The following is an 18,927-nucleotide window of genomic DNA, read 5'->3' as shown; positions in this document are numbered from 1 at the left end:
GGTTCGACTCTGTGTGATAGGAAAGTGGTTAAGCAGAGCATCATAAGTCCGGTCAGCAGTCAGTTACAGCCGACTGACTCCAAGACTCACAGCACATTTTAAACCTGTAATATAAGCCTTTTAGAAGTACACAACGTACACAGAAACAATTAGTAATTTAGGTCTAAACTCCTCAATAATGGCCATACTCTATGCACATATACATGAAAGCAATGGTCTAATACTTCCTATTCTTGACCAATCAAATTAATATTCACAATAACCCCTGGTTCATCTGTGGCTCTCATACAGCCTTCTGTTTGAGCCACCTGTTTGTCCACCTCTAGTACAGCAACATTCCATTACATTAGAAGGGATTCATCTTAAACGCCGACAAAACATTCTGATTAATCAAACTCCCCATAAATATTATCAGACTAACCAAAATAAATACTTTATAATCCGGCATTTCACAAAAACAGAAAAAACCCGATGAAGGGGTGGCTTGTTGTTCCTGAGGAGAACATGAAACATATGGACTGTGAAAGCTATGACTGAACTCTGCTACTGCCCTCTGTGCTTTTCAAATGTCAACCAGTGTCTGAACAATAATGTTGATAATCCAAGCACTGCCATAGCACCGTCTCCTACAGAGGTCTGCCCCAATCTGGGAGTACACCAGCTCACAGTATGCCTAGGCAGTCTGTGCTTGCTAAATAATAGAAAAAGATGCTGACACCAGGCTAGGTGTTTATTTGCAATACCACTACAATGCAAAATTAAATTCATAGGTGTGTGCCTTTACTTCATGCAGCACACTAGTTTCAGCATGGTATCCGCCATGGTTAGAATCTTTTTAAAATGCTAAAGGTGATCATTGGTCATGGTTCCTTATATTGTGTAAGCCGACCAGGCACCCGGCAATCTCCTGTAGTCGCATTTTTGGACAGCTCTAAGAGTATTGAATGTGTTACCTCCTAGATCATTCCAAAGTGAAACTAGACAATACAGCTACATTCTACGATTTCCTGTTTTGCCTTTGAGTAATTTAAGAAACGTGCAAATTCAGCTATCTGAAGACACGCGCCGCGAATCTTAGCCGGCTCCTAAATGCTGGTTTACATACAATCATAATTCTGGTGTGAGACTTGATCCTTTCAGTGCACAGTAACAGAGCACTAGATGTGCCGAGGCCATTGGGAGCTGAAGTAGGTTGCGGCATGGCTGGGTTGGGTTTATATTTGACAATATCGCCATATATTGGATCTGTACCCCCCTCTTATGTGGCTACAAGGTTAGATCAGGGATGGGATGCCCTATAGAATGTGTTTATCTTTAATGATATCTGTCAGTTTCTATGCTGATTTTTACAACACAGCATAATAGCCAGCCTGTCATGGTAAAACTAAGCCACTGGCTTCTAGTCTTGTCCATATATATATATATATATATATATATAGCCCCATTGTATGGCGTTGAGGGTTCATTCATTCTCTCTCTGCTGTGATGAATTACCGCCTGGTGCGTCTATCTCACTTAACGTGACGCTACTTGCAGAGGCTACTGGTAGCGGTGTGCATTCTTATAAATCTCTTTTGCACATATCGCCTACAGTCAGGTCAGCTATTCAAGCTTTCATCTCACTAAAATTGGGTTTTACAGGATTATTTTGTCTCTTTTGTAAAAAGATATAAGATGGAGGATTCATGTTAAGAGGTTCTCTTGCCTTTTCTTTCCCTCGTTTTCAATCAATCAATCAATCAAAGACATTTATAGAGCGCGCTACCTACCCGTAGGGTCTCGAGGCGCTTGGGGGGGGGGGTGCCGTTACTGCTCGAACAGCCAGGTCTTGAGCTTCTTCCTGAAGGAGAGGTGGTCTTGGGTCAGGCGCAGGTCGGCCGGGAGGGAGTTCCAGGTCTTGGCGGCCAGGTAGGAGAAGGACCTTCCTCCTGTAGTGGCTCTACGGATGCGTGGGACGGCGGCGAGGGCGTGGCTGGCAGATCGGAGGTGGCGTTTGGGAGCGTAGAAGTTGATTCGGTTGTTGAGGTAGCTCGGGCCTTGATCGTGTAGGGCTTTGTGTGCGTGGGTGAGGAGCTTTTGTTGACGGGGAGCCAGTGCAGGTCTCTCAGGTGTCCGGAGATGTGGCTGTTCCGTGGGATGTCGAGGATGAGTCTGGCTGAGGCGTTCTGGATGCGCTGGAGTCTTTTCTGGATCTTGGCGGTGGTTCTGGCGTAGAGTGCGTTGCCGTAGTCCAGTCGGCTGGTGACGAGGGCCTGGGTGACGGTCTTCCTGGTCTCCGTGGGGATCTACTAGAAGATCTTCCGAAGCATGCGCAGGATGTTGAAGCACGACGAGGAGACGGCGTTGACTTGCCTGGTCTTGGAGAGGGAGGAGTCCAGGATGAAGCCCAGGTTGCGTGCGTGGTTCGTCGGTTTGGGTGCGGTGCCCAGGGCGGGGGGCCACCAGGAGTCGTCCCAGGCGGAGGGCGAGGAGCCCAGGATGAGGACCTCCGTCTTGTCTGAGTTCAGTTTCAGGCGGCTCGTCGTCATCCACTCGGCTACCTCTTTCATCCCTTCGTGCAGGTTGGCTCTGGCGGCGTCGGGGTCGTTGGTCAGGGGGAGGATCAGCTGGGTGTCGTCGGCGTAGGAGATTATGTTGAGGTTGTGTTGGCGTGCGATGGCTGCGAGGGGGCTCATGTAGACGTTGAAGAGAGTAGGGCTCAGCGAGGATCCTTGAGGGACGCCGCAGATGACTTCGGTGGTCTCTGGCTTGTACGGTGGTAGGCGGACTCTCTGTGTTCTTCCGTCGAGGAAGGAGACGATCCATTCCAGTGCCTTCTCCTGGATTCCGACGTTGCTGAGGCGCTGCACTAGGGTGCGGTGGCAGACCGTGTCGAAAGCCGCGGAGAGGTCTAGGAGGATGAGGGCCGCTGTTTCTCCGTTGTCCATCAGGGCTCGGATGTCGTCGGTGGCGGCGATGAGGGCGGTCTCGGTGCTGTGGTTGGCAAGGAATCCGGACTGCGATGGGTCGAGGGATCCATTCGTCTCGAGGAAGGCAGCCAGCTGTTTGTTGACGGTCTTCTCGATGACTTTGGCTGGAAACGGGAGTAGAGAGATGGGGCGGTAATTCTTGAGTTCGGTGGGGTCTGCTGTAGGTTTCTTGAGTAGAGCGCTGAGTTCGGCGTGCTTCCAGCTCTCGGGGAAGGTGGCGGTGTCGAATGAGGTGTTGATAATGTCCCGCAGGTGGGGTGCGATGACAGCGTCGGCTTTGTTGAAGACGTGGTGAGGGCAGGGGTCGGTCGGAGATCCGGAGTGGACGGAGTTCATCATGCGGACGGTGTCTTCGGTGTTGACCGGGGTCCAGGCGCGGAGGGTGGTGGTGGGCGGCGTTGCTGCGGTCGTGGCGTGCGTCGGTTGAGTGGAGAAGCTGTTGTGTATGTCCGCGATCTTGTTGTGGAAGTAGGAGGCGAGGGAGTTGCAGAGGTCTTGCGATGGGGTGATGTCGTTGTTTCCGGCGTTGGGGTTGGAGAGCTCTTTCACGATGTTGAAGAGTTCCTTGCAGTTGTGTGCGTTGTTGTCCAGTCGGTTCTTGAAAGCCGTTTTCTTGGCGGCGCGGATCAGTTGGTGGTGCTTCCGGGAGGCGAGCTTGAGGGTGGTCCTGTTGTCCGGCGTGGGTTCCTTTCTCCAGGCTTTCGCGAGGGCTCGGCAGTTCTTCTTGGAGCTCTTGAGTTCGTCGGTGAACCATGGGGCTCTCTTACTGCCGGGTCTGCTGGGCGGGATCCTCAGAGGGGCGAGTTCGTCTGCGCATTTGCTGATCCACTTCGAGAGGTTGTCGGCGGCCTGGCTGGGGTTCGCTGAGCTGGCCGGAGGGTGCTGGCTCAGGGAAGCGACGAGCTGGTCGGCTGTGATCTTGTTCCAGCTTCTTCGGGCAACCTGTTGCTGGTGGTGGTGGATCGTCGTTCTTCTGAAGGTGAAGTGGATGCATCTGTGGTCCGTCCAGTGGAGTTCTGTGGCGTGGCTGAAGGCGATGTCTTTGCTGGATGAAAAGATGGCGTCGAGTGTGTGTCCGGCGAGGTGGGTGGGGGTGGACACCAGCTGCTTGAGTCCAAGGTTGGTGAGGTTGTCGAGCAGGGTGCTGGTGTTGCGGTCGTTGTTGTTCTCCAGGTGGAAGTTGAAGTCCCCCAGGAGGATGTATTCAGCGGAGGGGAGGGCGTGCGGGCTGACGAAGTCGGCGATGTCCTCGCTGAATTGAGTGCGTGGTCCCGGAGGTCGGTAGATCAGGGTGCCTCTGAGGGTGGTCTTCGGGTCGGTGTGGATCTGGAAATGCAGGTGTTCGGCGGAGGGTGGGGTGTTATCGGTGCTGGTCGTGATGCGGATGGTGTTCCTGTGGATGATGGCGATGCCTCCTCCCACCTGGTTGGCGTTGCGGTCCCTCCGGGTGATCTTGTAGCCTTCTGGGATGGCGATGGCGATGTCGGGCGCTGAGGAGGCGTTCATCCAGGTCTCCGTGATGAAGGCCACGTCAGGGGCTGTGGTGTCTAGGAGGTTCCAGAGTTCGATGGCGTGTCTGTGGACGGAGCGGGCGTTGAGGAAGATGCACTTGAGGTGGTTGCTGCTGGTGTTCGGCTTGGCAGGTGCTGGTGCCGGGCAGGTCCGGATGCAGGTGAACTTGCAGGCGTGGCAGCTGAAGGGTCCGTGGACGTGTCGTGGGGTGGCTCGGTAGCATCCCGGGGCTCGACCGGTGTTGAGTGCGATGAGGGTGGTGGCGGTGTACGTCCGGCGGGTCGGTCGGGGTCCTCGGGGGCCAGGGGTCCTGGCACTGGGCGCGGTCCAGGCGCGGACGGGCGTAGACGGGCTTACCTTTGGCGTGCCTTCGGCGCACAATCGGCGTGACCGCTGCGCGTTCGCACGGTCGCCATATATGGCGAAGTGGGCGGGTGGGCGGAGCAGCTGAGAGGCGGGAGCGGGGAGGGTACAGAATGCAAAAAGGGGCGGGGTCAGCGGTGGTGGCGGGAAGCGGGGAGCGGGGAGGGAAGACGGAGGACGGAAACTGGCAGAAAAAACAGGCAATACAGCGTGAAAAGACAACAATCAGAACAAAAAACAATTCAAAACAGTAAATACACCAGGGGCACCGGGTGAGAAGCGCCGAGCACGGACCACGCCGCTCGAAGGAGGGGGCGTGGTCACGAGGCGGCAGTCGGGCAGCGAGGCACAATAGAAGGGGAGGCACACGCAGCAGCTGGTGGCCGTGCGGCGCGGGGGTGTCCTAGAACTAGGTCACACTCACCTGCGTCGCACGGTCGCCAAATATGGCCAAGTGCGCGGGTGGGCGGAGCAGCTGGGAGGTGGGAGCGGGGAGGGTACAGAATGCAAAAAGGGTCATTATGGCTCTGTGTGGCTGGATGGACATGTACCATCAGCAAACTTGGGTTTGGGCTCTCCGGTGGTTGCCTAGGAGTGTGGGCGTTCCACTGTTATTGGGGTACGGTGAGGCTGTAGTATCTGTACTTTAATAGTGCCTCAATCTGCCTTATTGAAGCTCCCAGGTAACGAGGAAGGAATTAATCATGCTTATGAATCACCTGAATGTACTCACTGACACCATGCGCTGGTTACCTTTAAAAGTACAAGAAAGAGCCCGCAAGGTGACATGCCAGGTGCAGATAATAACAATGGGCCTGGCTCACAAAGACCATCCTGTGCCTTACTCTTTTAGCACTTCTGAAGCTGAATTCCAGGCGTAAGCAAGACTGCTCGTGGCTAGCCCTTAAAATTCACAAGTATGCCAGGAATACTATAAGCCACGCCTTCTCATACAATAATCAATGTAAATCAGACCCAAAGTAAACATTTTATTCATTGTTCATCATTAAACCTTTGGGGTACGTGGCCGTGAAAGATGTTTTCAGTTGTTGGTGTTAAATTGCATTTCAGATGCAAGCCCATCAATTCCTAGTGAAAATTCATAAGCGGTAATGACCCATAACATAATTACCAAATTTCCTGATTAAAAGAAACTGAATAAAGATTGAAAGATTGATTATGGAGCTATAAGATCTCTTTTTTATTTCAGTACATTCTTCTAGCAATAAAATTCTACAAATCACTGTGGTTGATGTTTTATGCGGCAGTAAAAAGCTGTCGGTCTCATAATTTTACACCTCGAAAATATATTAGGTGGACATTATAGAAAACTACATGCCACTGTCTTGTTGCTCTCTGTTAGACCTGTCTGCTTCTGGGAAGACTCTAACCACCATGATTTATTTTTGTCCCCCTTAGCCTCCCAGAGTTTCTATTTTTATTTTTTTACATATGACCATCAGGAGTTTTTTAATGCTGTCAGGAGGCTAGGTGCTCCTTGGCGATGACGCCATTTTTCCCTCATAACCTGTGAGGCCTAGTCAGCCCCCTTGAAAATCTAGGGATCTCCAGAGACCTAAGATGGTGTCCACCAACTGCCATAACGGACACCACTGGAGGACAGGTCCATAGGTTAACATTAGGGAACTTTCTAGAATACACTAGAGGATTCTGCAGGTCTCAGGCCACCCTATATAAGGCCAGTGACCAGCAGCCATTTGGTGGGTTGACCAGAGTAGAGGAGTGAGGCAGTGGTGAGAGGAGGTGGACACACTGAGAGCAGCTAGTTTGTCACTGAGGCTGACAGTTACTTCAGAGGATTGTTCCCCCTTCAGCCTTTGACCGATCCCTCTCTCAAAGACATCAACTATTGATAAGGAAATCGAGCTACGTGAGAAGGAAGACTCTTCTTAATCAGCATTCCTGTAAAAACTGACAGGACCTTCCTTCTGAAATCTAATCCCATATCCCCTGCCCAGCGCTGCACCTACCAGGGTGTTGAGTCAGTGGTAGATCCCTGGAAGCGCCTTGGCGAGGTTGGAGGTCTGTGGCACCCTGACGACCTGTGGAGCGAGGGCGCCGTGTGTGGACATCCTTCCTGTGAAGCCCAAGTGAGAGGTGACTGGAGGGAAGCAGCGACGCTGCCCTGATCGGCATCGGGACCCCGGGGGCACCGGCCGCGTCAAAACGAAGAGATCGGCGCTTCCGCGCATGACCGGCAGCCAGACGCTTTTCGTGAGGCAGGAGGGGCCTATGATCGGGCAGGCCCAGGAGAGCAGCGTCACCAGTAGACCAGCGTCCTCCCTTCGAGTGAGTGCGGAGGCGGGAGAAGAGCGAGCGCTTCCGCGCATGCCCAGCGGAGCAGTGCGCCTGAGGAGAGCCGATCGCGTCTAGGAGGAAGCTGTCAGCGTTGGAGCTCCCCGTGTTCATCCCCCCTCCTGAGGAGGCAGAAGCGCCGCATCGGTCACCTCGGTGAAGCGCCTCGGTCTGAGGTAGGCTTCCCTGACACGCCTCGACAACTGTGGGAAGGCTTCCCCGGCACCGCGTGACCCGGGCAACACCAGCTGCATTGACCGGAACTTGAAAGTAAGCCGGGTAGAGAGGGTGTGGGAGGCGGAAGCATCGGGTGACTGAGAGCATCAAAGCGGGGAAGCTTAAAGACAGGCAATTGACTTTAAAGCCGCCAGAACTACACACAAAGAAACCGAGTTACAGAACTGCCCAGACCACTTAAAATCTAGCTCCTAATTAGATTAGGGAGGGGAGAGCGGTGTGCAGGGAGAGTTACCAGGCTCACTAGGAAGAGCCCTTATAGCCTGTTATTAATTAAGGAAGCAGAACCTTCACCAATAAGGTGCGTCCCGTGAATTGATCAGAGGGGGAACATTGTTGATTCTGCTTTGTCTCCCTTTAGCCACATGGCTGGGGGTTTATGCTGAGAAGGTCCACCCCTGTGGTAGAGGTCTGGTGAGTGAGAAGACAGATAAGAGCTGAGGGGTAATGTACATGCCTAAGAGTGGTTAAATAACATAATGAAACTGTAGAGTGCAAATCCCTAACTGTAACCTCATAGGGGAGTAGTGGGTTGTACCATAGACAGCCTCTTATCACAAGTGTAATGTACCTGCAAATGTGTCTTTAAAAACACCTTACTCTGCTAGACTGTATTTTGCCTTCCTGTAAAAAAGTTATCAGTGAAGTGTCTTGTGTCCTAAGTAATTACAGAACCTAAATGTACCCTTGATTCTCAAATTCTGAACAGGAAAAATATTGAAGTGTGATTTGAATTTCATGTAGAGGTGTAATTTGATTGTCTTTTATCCCTGACTAAAAAGCATAACAAGAAAAGCATTTATTTTTATAAAGGTAACGGTATTTTTCCAAACAGAGGTGTTGTGTCTTTATTTTAGTGGTTCATCACTGTGTTACTGTGGGTAAGAATTGTAAGTACTTAGCCAACGCTTGGAGTTAGCTGTAGACCACTACTGTGCCAAGCTACCATATGTAGGCTTGGATAATCTAGGTCCAACACTCTCTCAAAAAATTACTCAAATGTCGGTAATCACTTTTTTCTGGCAAAGAAATTCATAAAAGCTCATTCTAATATGATGAATTTTCAGAAAGTAAATAAAGGGAATTTTCACCAGCACAGGAAACCTCCAGCAATAAAGAACTGACTTGGCATTCAATGGATCTTGGTAGCAGCATTGTTTTTCATCTTTCAAGTCCGGTTTTAGTTTTTTTGCACGCACTAAAACCAAACATCAGAACCCTAAACTTAATAATCGTTAACACTTTCAGACAACACGGGAATAGCTCAAACTAACCCCAAAGGCATATTACATCTTCTCAGGAGGGTTCTGAAAAGCCGTTTTGCTGCAAGGTTAAAGATCACCAGAGAAGGCAGGGATTTCAAACTAGGATGGGCTGTTCACCACACGGGAATGCTGACCAGTTCTACCACCTGCCAAGGGGCAAGTGACACCGAAATATCTTTCACAAGTTTGAAATGTAATTGAAACTCGTTTTTGAAAACATATGATAAGCTTATTCTGGTACGTGGGTGCACTTTCCAAGAAGAACTGTTTTAGGATTTGTGATATTTTTGTTTTGCATGTTCGTAATGTGGTAGATATATATAGATATTTGACCACCAAAGAAATTATTGTCCGCACTCGTTCAGTACGACAGCTTGGGTTTATTAAACTAGAGACTCACATACAGCCCCCTTCACCTACGCGTTTCGACCTCAGGTCTTGTTCACAGTGTTGCCACTAGTCCATTCTCTCTTTTTAACTTATATACCTTACCGCCCGTTCTGGATAGAACAAAGATCGGTACACCGACTCTCCATTGACCGATGGGGATTAAATTATGCCATTCCCTGGGAGTCTCTTTCTAACACTTAATCAGACGGGTATTCAGCATCACGCTTAGTGTCCAGACACCAATACTCGATATAACACGCCACATCTGGGCGCCACTGTGTAACGAAGTGTTATATAGGACCGATCTGTATACCAGACCTCTTGACCATGACGCGCCCGCAGTACAGTACACATACCTTTGCAAATTAGTCAACATCTTGCTTGAAGGCACAGCTCCGGCTATAATGTATCCTTTGTGCCTTTTTGATATGGCATCCCAATGGCACCCTAGTGGTTATTTGCCCACCCACCTACATTAATCCACCTTTGTCCACCATAGTGATTCCATTACACTACCTGAACCGGGTGATTTGCACACTACAAGATTGCCGTCATTTCCACAACATTAACCACTTCCGGTCCTGACGTGTCAGCTACTCGCCACAGCTGAGGCTTGTCGAAGGCCCGCAACTACCCTAACCAGGAACCGGTGAAAATATCTGCATCATGGTGAGAGAGCAGTTCACCACCCGGGTCCAGCGGAGAGGGGTAGGTTGTTCTGACTACATCATTGGACTCTTGGTGAGTATGCCTGTATCTAGGAACAGCCCCGATCTGACCTCCAGCGACGGGGGAACTAAGCTCTCGGATAGCAAAGCAACTGACTGTGGTGCCAGACACGCCTTCTGACATGGAGCTGGTCTACCACAGTGTCGTTAGTGAGTACATGAGCGTGGCTGGGCCCTGTCCATCAGCCCGGTGCCTTACTCCCGTGGGTATCGGCCTGGCCGGGGTCGGCGGTGTTGTGCCCTCCATTGGGGAGCCTTTTTCCTGTTCTATGCCAGAATACGGGTGCCAGAGGAGACGCAGCTTTCTCCTTACTTCTTATCTGCAACTTGCTGGTGTTTCAGGGGTGTCAGGCTACGTCATGTATTCAGCATCCTTTCCCTGATACCCAATTCATCATGTTTCCCCAGGGCACAATACTTTATGTGTCTCCAACACCTGCCGATACTGTTGAGGCGAGTCTCTTAGAATATTTAGGTGAGTCCCTATGCCCCCCACCGGCCCCTGCCGCTCGCAGCTACCGCTAATTCCTCATTTTAATTCTAATTTTTATTTTTAAATAGAGAGCTCCACATTACGAGGTTCTCACACCACATGTTGTGTGTCACCTTGTACCACTTATTGTGTGTGAGTGTTACCACCTTAGCACACATTAAGGGTCACCATTTAATGGTTACTGAGAGAGATAAGTTGTTACGATTATTATGCTGCCATTGACTTTGCTGTGGTTTTTAATATTTTGTCTTTAGGTCGTCCTTTGCAGTTGTGGGTACCTTACCAACAGAGTTTACTCTTGGTAGGTAGGTTTTCCACCTTCATGGTGTGTAGATAGTTTTTCACTAGGTCCCGATGAATTGCCACTGATCCCCCTGACTATTTGGCAAGAAACATGTCGACCCTTTGAGAGTAGAGTGCAGTTATCCTGAACCAGAACTTCAGATAGTTGTCACTCCTTTCTTTTTTTAACTAGGTGGATAGCCACATTTATATAAAAGCCATTTCTTGGGCTCCCCAACCTGTTTTATTCACTATCACTACACCACATCTACACTTCTTAGGTCCCTCACCCCAACTGCACCAAACGGCAAGGAACAAAAGATCTCCGCTAGAGAGCCCCTCTAAGAATGCCCATCGGGTATTGCAATGCCTACCCGACGAGGAGCAGGCCCATATGATGAAGCATGACACCTAGCTGGCTGGGTGTGTGAGGGCCCTGTTTCTGAAAAGAGGACTTCTCCTCCGGCGGATCAGTGGAGGCCTCGTGGTGATAACGTTATATAGTGTATCTCTCTGTACTTCTCCTCTTGACTTATGTAAGGAACTGCATACCCTCTTCTTTCACTATAGGCTTAGGGCATGAATGCTGGACCTTTCTAAAAGCCCTTGTGTCCCCCTCTTTGTTGATCATTTGTATGCACCGGTAGCCCCCGTGGGATGTATTCATTAGGTTACCAGAGACGCAATCTGCCGTTTCTGGCCCATTTTTATATTTTTTACCTCACCTACTTTGGCTAGTAGGTCAGATCCCTGTGCCCCCTACTAGATGGAGGACAACCAGGGACTCAGCTTTGATGATGAAGCGGTAGCTGAGATCTTGAGGACGCCTTCCCTACTAAGAGTGGAAGGCGGTGCGGCCTCAGGTACCCAATCAGAAGACTGGACATCTCTCACAACTAAGAATAGGGAATGGTTAAAAATCACCCTTCAAGGAGCAATGATGACCAAATACCTACGAGCAAACATCGCTCCCAACGGTCTCATAGTTAATATTTTGCCCAGGTTGTCTCTGGAGGACGCGATGTTCAAGAAAGAGTGGTCTCTAGTTGCATGGAAATAAACTAGGGACCTGCTCGTATTAATCATCAACACAGCCAAGAGGTGAATGGATGCCTTACTGGTCAGAATACAGATTGCAGAAAGTGCACTTAAAGTCACTATTCAGACATCCGCCTTTAAATTCAAACTGGCTGAAATAAAGAATGACATTGCAGACAACAAAGAATACCTAATGAAACAAAAGCTAGCCAAACTACGGAAAGCTATACAGAGATTTGATAAGGAAAAGATATATCCCTGTCTTACGACTGAATATACATCAGTTAAGAACAGTTACTCCTCTGATGAGGGCTCAGATACTAACAGAGGAGGCTCCTCCAACAGTGACTCAAGCACTAGCAGCTGGGGCAGAAAGAAGCAAAGAAGGGCTTCTCGCCCAGCGTACCCAAACTACAACGTATCTACCTACCCTGGTCCCCCCGTCTGGCAATTCGTCATCTGGACTCAAGGTCAGCCCCAATTCTTCCCTACAAGTAACTTTCCTTTTTTAGACAGAGGTTGGGGCAGAGAAAGAGGGTGAAAAAGAGGGATGCAGAAACAAGTTCAGTTTCAAGAACAACATTCACACACAATAGAGACAAGGAGCAGGACCAGGGGAAAGAGAAATTAGTGGTGAACCTTTCATATAGGTCACTCACAGAGATGGAAAAGGCAGTAATAGAAAAAGGACTAGGCTATGTCCCCACTCCTAGGATTGACAAATTCCAAGACAGCTGTAAGATACAAAATGTCTTCAGGAAAATCTGTGTAAAAGCTTTCTTTCAAGACAAACGCCAGATCACTCTAGAGGACACAGGGCTACGGAATTCAACTACCTTCACACCCAACAACAGCACGATTCCTCCTGAAATATTAACTTTTGAGCAAGCCGTACTCAAAGATCTGTCAGAGACCTCTAGTAGGGCCCCATTCCATAACCTCTCAACAGCTGAACTAACAGCAGCCAGATCCCTTGCAGATGACACCAGCATTACCATTAAGCACGCTGATAAGGGAGGGGCAACTGAGATCTTGTCCACTACTGATTACGACATTGAGTGCCAAGTCCAACTGAATAACGGGAGGTATTACACTCCGATCACTGAAAATCCCACTTCACGCCTTGCCACGACAATTGCCATCAGAATGGATTATGTGGATTCTGCTCAATGTCAAAGACCAAAATGGTTTGCAAATCCTCCTTCAACATCAGAAGAGGTGTCAGTGGCATTAATGCAAAGGGAACCAATGCAGCGGGTGTCGCCAGACCTAACGTAGGCTCCAGAGCCAATGCTGAATCAGAAACAGGTTTGAGGGGTACAGATGGTGCTGAGGGTGGATCCCCCATTGGATCTTCGACTGAAGGCCCAAGAAGAATCTTCTGGCCTGAAGGCACGCCAGAGGGGATCAGTAAAGTGCCAAAATGCACAGGATGACCTCCCTAAAGGCTTCAATTTGCTGCATCATCGCCGGTGAACCTGGAAATTTAGGGTGATTTGGGGCCAAGTTCAGAATCGGCTCCCCTGGAAATCGGAATAAGACCAAGTGGCATGCTGATGCCCCTGCACCCTCTCTGGAATTTGAGAATGGGGAGAAGGGGCTGATTCCCACTCAGATGTCTTATGCTTCTTTTCTAAAATACCCAACCACTTTGACCACAATGAAGATCTGTTGTGGGAATGACTTAGCGAGCGGGAACAGGACCTTCCTTTTGACCTTGACCAGTCACAGCATGGAGTCTTCTGATGATTGGTGATATAAACTTCGCCTCACGGTTGCATGTGGCATTCAGGTTCATCTGGGTAAATCAGGCACAGGTTGGGAGTCTTATTCTAACCACATGCACCACAGACAAAAGTTGTCAAATACATCTGTTTGTGACAGCTCCTTCATGGTTTGAACCCTGTAGTCTTGGGAGGTGACATGTTCTCTTGTACAATGAAAAACAATTGGACTTTTCTGTCATGAAAAGACTTGAAAAAATGAGGGAGTTACTCAGGAATCACTTCTAAACCCATGGAACGAAAGGGACTGACATAAGCACACATGAGTGGCATATACATGCAGCTCTGCATGGCATTTCTTGAGTAGAATGACGTTGGCGCAGAGCCACAAGATGCCTCTTACCGGTGTACAAAAAAAGTATTGGATTAAATATTTCGGACACAGCCTGATGCCAGGGGCATATTCACAAAGTATGAAATCTGTGGGTAGAAGTATGTCACATTGATTGATTTGCATAGTGCACTAAACACCCGAAAGGGTATCCAGGCGCTTGGGCAGGTGTGTGCTTACACGAGGAGCTAGATCTTTAGCTTTTAGAGGAGCTCAAGAAGTGCGAAAGAGGCTCTGATGTGCTGAGAGAGGTTGTTCCATGTCTTGGGTGCGATGTAGGTGAATGAGTGACCTCCATTTTTGCTTTTATGGATATAGGGGATGTGTATGAATGAGAGTGAGGCAGAGCATATGTGTCTGTTGGGTTGGTGAAAGCATATCCAGCTGTTCAGGTATTCTGGTCCTGTGTTGTGTAGGACTTTGTATGATTGTGTGGTAAGTTTGAATTGGCTCTGCTTTGGAAGGGGAGCCAGTGAAGCTTCTTGAGGTGTGGTGTGATGTGGTGTGTGGCGTGGGAGGTTGGGTATGAGTCTTGAGTATCCATCAGAATATTTGTTTCCGATGGTATCAACTAGTAGTATTGTTTATTAAATCAGCAGAATGTAGCATGTTTATCTTTGAAATTGTACAATTCACGATCTAAATACTCAGTTGCAACAACTAAAGTCAATGAAAACCATTAGTAACTGGCAAACTGAAAATTCCGGCAGAACAGCCATTAACCTGGAGACAATGGTTCACCATGTTAGATCATGTAAATGTGGAATATCCTGAAACTGGAATACTCAGATTGCTGACACTCTAGGGTTGCCACAAGATATCTAGATTGTGGGCATACTGTTGCGACACATGCCTCCCCATCTTTATAAAAGAATGTAAAGACAGATATTGGCTTTTTCCATTCTTCCAATTACTTTGATAATCTCGAGAAAGACATCAGGCAGAGCCCCTCCCTCCTTCACTTCCGTAAGCTCCTAAAAACTTGGCTGTTCGATCAATGATTCCTCCGTCCCCACGTTTCTCACCACAAGTAACTGGTTTTTATTAGTGCCAAGACGCCCTAGGGTATATGCTGCGCTTTATAAATATCAAAAATAAATAAATAAATAACCATTGGTGGAGAACATACTTCTCCATGACAGTCAACTCTCCTGACGCCATGAGGGGACCTTCTGCCAGTCTTCGGTTTTCAACCAACAGCAATAAACATTATTTTAATGGCTTGCCCATAAATTGAAAATGGAAACTACAAATCCCAGAAAGTGTATAGTGTAGGCTAGAAAACCAGGACTGGTTGAAGTTATCCGACCAGCTAATAGATTTCCAGTGCCATTTTAAGACAGGTAAAGTGTAATGTTTTGCAAACCACCACATATTCCCAAAGTCGTACCAAGACGTGGGAGTATTTTTGGCACAGTTTGGTGCCTTACTGGCTTAGTTCCATCATGCATGCAGGTGGTTGTCATGATGCAGAGATGTCCCTACAGGCTATGCCATATTAGCAGATTAATATGTCTTCCTGAGGGCTAGGACACTCAAGTCGTGGCCTAGGCTAACTGTGAACGTGTGAGGATGGTCTTTATAGGCTTACAATTGATATTCTATAAATGGGCTGATAAGACGTTTGGCAACATGTTAAACTGTGTTTATTTTGGATTGCCGCCAGTGCACTGAAGGTGCCTAATCATACACTATCTATTATACCAATACAGTGGTGTAGAACAGTTTCTGAGTGGGTGTGCTGCCATCAATATTGTATCAATGAAGTCATAGCCTCTGCTGAAAAATCAAGTGTCACACAAAGAAGAAGTGTAGGAAATGAGCAACGCTCAGTCAAGAGAGTGGTAAGGGTGTGGTATGTAGCTGGTGGTGCTGGTGGAGAAGTGTGGCTCACTGGTTAGAGCAGGCAGACCCTGAAGCAGAGGTCAGACCCGGGACCAGGGTTCAATTCCCGACGCGCAGGGTCTTGAGCCCAATTGTCCAAGGACTCAATAATTTTCGCTTCGGTGCCCACTCTAATCACGGGTTCACACTCTGCAACTCTGGGCATTAAGCTTGCGTAATCTCCACAACGGCCCCGCGGCGGGATGCCTGGCTTTCACCTTGGGGATGCCCAGTACGGGTTATCTCACAGGGAAAAGCCAGGACGGGTTCCCAATGCAAGCGCCGAGATGCCCTAGGGTAAGTCGAGCGCTATATAAGAACACACATACATACATACATACATACTTCAGAGCACACTGTCACGCATAAATTAATACATCATGGTGTGGTAACGCACAGTCATTAACAGACTGCACGTTTTCCATTGAAATGGCCACCAAATTAGCATCGCCATGCAGTTTTTCTGATAAAACTAGATTTCACACATATGATAATGAGCGGAAAATGGGTTTCACAAATATTTATCAGTTGCGCATAACAAAATAAAGTGCCTTGATTAGAAAGGCTTGCTTTCTGCATTCCTGGTTGCTGATGTCTGTCGAATTATTTGTGCAAGACATCTACAGGTAATTTTAGATGTTGTGTGTTAAATAATTGACAGCCTGGAGCCTTTCCTCTCACACTCCCTGTACCACAGCAAGATTGCCATATAATTCACTTTACAGAATGCTCACACTGCTGTCAATGAAAGAAAACACCAATATCCAGGTTAAAAAACTAAGCAGCAAATTGACAAAAAACATAACCTGACGTTTGACCTCACAGCACATGTGGCAAAATGAAAAGACAACATGTAAAGGATTCTTTATTGCTCTTTCACCTACCGAACCCCATTATGATTATTTTGGGGGCGCTGCAGCACCCCGTGCACCCCTACTTCCAGGGCCAATGTATCACTTGGACTATTACAATAAGTGACATCGCTTGTCATTAGCCAGCTGGTGCTCAGGACGCATAGATTCTGTTATCAGCCCTCCAACACACTGACAGAAATTACACTGTCTGAAGTACTTTTACACACCCGGCACACAATGTGTTAAGTTTAGATCTTCAGGCAGTTCGAAACATAAGCAATGCTTCCCATCTCATGACATCAGTTCGCGGCCTGCTTTCCTTAGCTCGATAAGCAAGAACCATGATGTGAGCAGCCTTTTCCTACAGCTGTGAACCAGCCCCCGAAGCTAGCGTCAATAATAGCTGCTTGGTTAATTGTGTGCCCGGACTCGTCCTGGAAATAAATCAAATTCAGCTCGTCAGGCAGCCCGCTGGATTCTCGCACAGGGCTGGGGCTGGCTTGCTCAGGTAGAGCGCACACTCTGACCTTCAGCCCGGAAAGGCACTCATTCCTGAGAGCGCAGAGCTCACATTCCAGGCATGCATACGCGCCCGTTCTAAGCCCCCACAGAAACCAAGAGGAGAACGCCTGCCAAACAACATGAAAGCACATACAATTAATACAGCAAACATTTACCGTGGCGTTCCACCAGCTCGCGTAAGCCATAGTCCCCGCTCTTTCTTGTGCTCTAAGCTCTGGCTGCCACAAGGCGCTATGTCTGCGGTGTGCACCGGTGCTGGGAGGTGTGTGCGCCGCCCGCCGCTCCCCGCCTGTTATCTACACTAGGGTGGAGAAGACACTGCCCGACGCGGGCTCCCAGCCTGCTCAGGCCGTCACTCCCTTAATTGTCTGGAACGGAATTCCTCACAGCGTCCTCCTCACTGTCTCTTGTGAAACTAGGAGCCGGCCTGGCCTCGTGCCAGGGGTGGCCCTGACAGGTATTGGGATTGTAGGACACTGAGTGGCTGCCCACGCCCAGCTGCTCCTCGCCCCCCACTCAATTCCTGGCCTATCTCCACCCTGCCTGGCCTGCACCCGGCGCAGCCCCGGACCCGCTCGCATCCTAACTGTGCTGCGATTTCCCTTCGCTCAAGCCCTGCCATGTTCCAGTGACTCACAGCGCATGTACAGCGATTACTGTCCTGCAAGCCGGGCACGCACCACCATTAACAGCAATTACATTTATTGCACAGTAGTTCAAGCGCAGGCATCTACGCAGGTAGTTAGCAGGAGCATATATCACTACAGCAGTCACTCCTTTTGCTGGGCTGCAGACACGCTAGACTGAAACTTTTATTTTAAGACACGCAGAAAGCACGTTGCACCTTATCAGCACTCAGCCCTTACCTCTTTCGAACCCTTGCCAGCCCCCGATGAACGTCTTCTCCCTTTATTTGGCTTAGACGACATGCTGTTTGCTGAACTGTTTTACCGTCTCCTTTTTTGGGGAATTCGCTGGGAGCAGCAAAGTGGGAGAGTCAAGTTACAATGCAACTTCCTACAGCGTGAAGCGACTTTTCCGACTCAGAGAGTGGCCAGTTCTGCACAAGTTCCTCCTTCGCCCTCTGTGCCAAGAGCCCTCCGAGCTTCGACGCTGCAGCAGACTAAGTCCTCTGTGGCTTTCTCTGCATGCTCAGTCGGCAGCATTGGACTTGGGTTCTACTGTAAACCTGCCCAGGCGTATTTTCTAGCTTGCCGAAGGGGCTAGGCGTTGCCCGGTTTCTGAAGTCGTGTGCGTTTTTCCTTTGCAGAAGAAGGGTTAAGAAAGACGTACAGGGCAGTCTAACACAACATACTGCATTCTTGTGCGGTACTGTACTGGGGACACTCCCTTGCCGTACACACCCTTGCTCTGACTGTTGTGTGTTGGTGATGGGGTGTTTGCTGTTGCTGTGGTTGCGGGCAGCTGGGATCATGGGCACATAGGAATTGAGTGGTTTGTTAATACGAACAATTGTGTATTATATAATGCTCTTTTTGCTGTTGTGCTGCAGAGTTAAGATTGTGTCAACACCTTAGTACACAAATACCAGTTTCCAACTCAATGGAACTTGATTTATCAAACTCTGAAAAATAAAAGGCATCAAACTGGCCACGTTAGGATTCCAAACTATACCCTGTAGCTTCCACAGATGTATAGTCAGCAAGGGCAGACATCACTCAGCTATCTTACCATCAGGCACACGTAATGCTTCAATTACTTACCGGTAATTGCATTTCTCTGTGTTCTACTCTCCCTTATCTCCATTATGCAATGAGGTCCCGTGCCTCGTAGACACACCTCACACCACTATAAACTGTTACTACCCCAGCACACCTCCTGCACATAGCAAACCTCAGTAGACTCAGTTAGCTCGACAACCAGGAGGGAGGGTCGTAATGGAGATTAACAAGAGTTGTACACAGAGTAATGCAATTGCCGGTAAGTAATAGAAGCATT

The 18,927-nt window shown here is 48.9% G+C and overlaps 1 protein-coding gene across 21 annotated transcripts in view; it reads right to left on the bottom strand.

Moving 5' to 3' along the window:
• The window catches only part of CAST (calpastatin), a 641,814-nt gene extending 623,469 nt beyond the window's left edge, over window positions 1–18,345 (bottom strand). For 16 of the 21 annotated variants that reach the window (XR_015309292.1, XR_015309294.1, XM_086960931.1 and 13 more), the window contains exon 1: window positions 17,835–18,345. Coding sequence is in view for 17 of the 21 variants with exons in the window: in XM_086960931.1 (XP_086817057.1) it covers window positions 17,835–17,897 (63 nt within the window). In the remaining 4 variants the exon portion in view is untranslated. Of the gene's footprint in view, window positions 1–17,123; window positions 17,546–17,834 lie in introns of those variants that run through there. The other 5 variants (XR_015309293.1, XM_086960932.1, XM_086960941.1 and 2 more) reach the window with 2 other exon arrangements.
• Window positions 18,346–18,927: the final 582 nt, after the last annotated feature.

Source organism: Lissotriton vulgaris, chromosome 3_1 (genome assembly GCF_964263255.1).
Source record: "Lissotriton vulgaris chromosome 3_1, aLisVul1.2, whole genome shotgun sequence".
Taxonomy (NCBI): domain Eukaryota; kingdom Metazoa; phylum Chordata; class Amphibia; order Caudata; family Salamandridae; genus Lissotriton; species Lissotriton vulgaris.
This window is presented reverse-complemented; position numbering and strand designations above follow the sequence as displayed.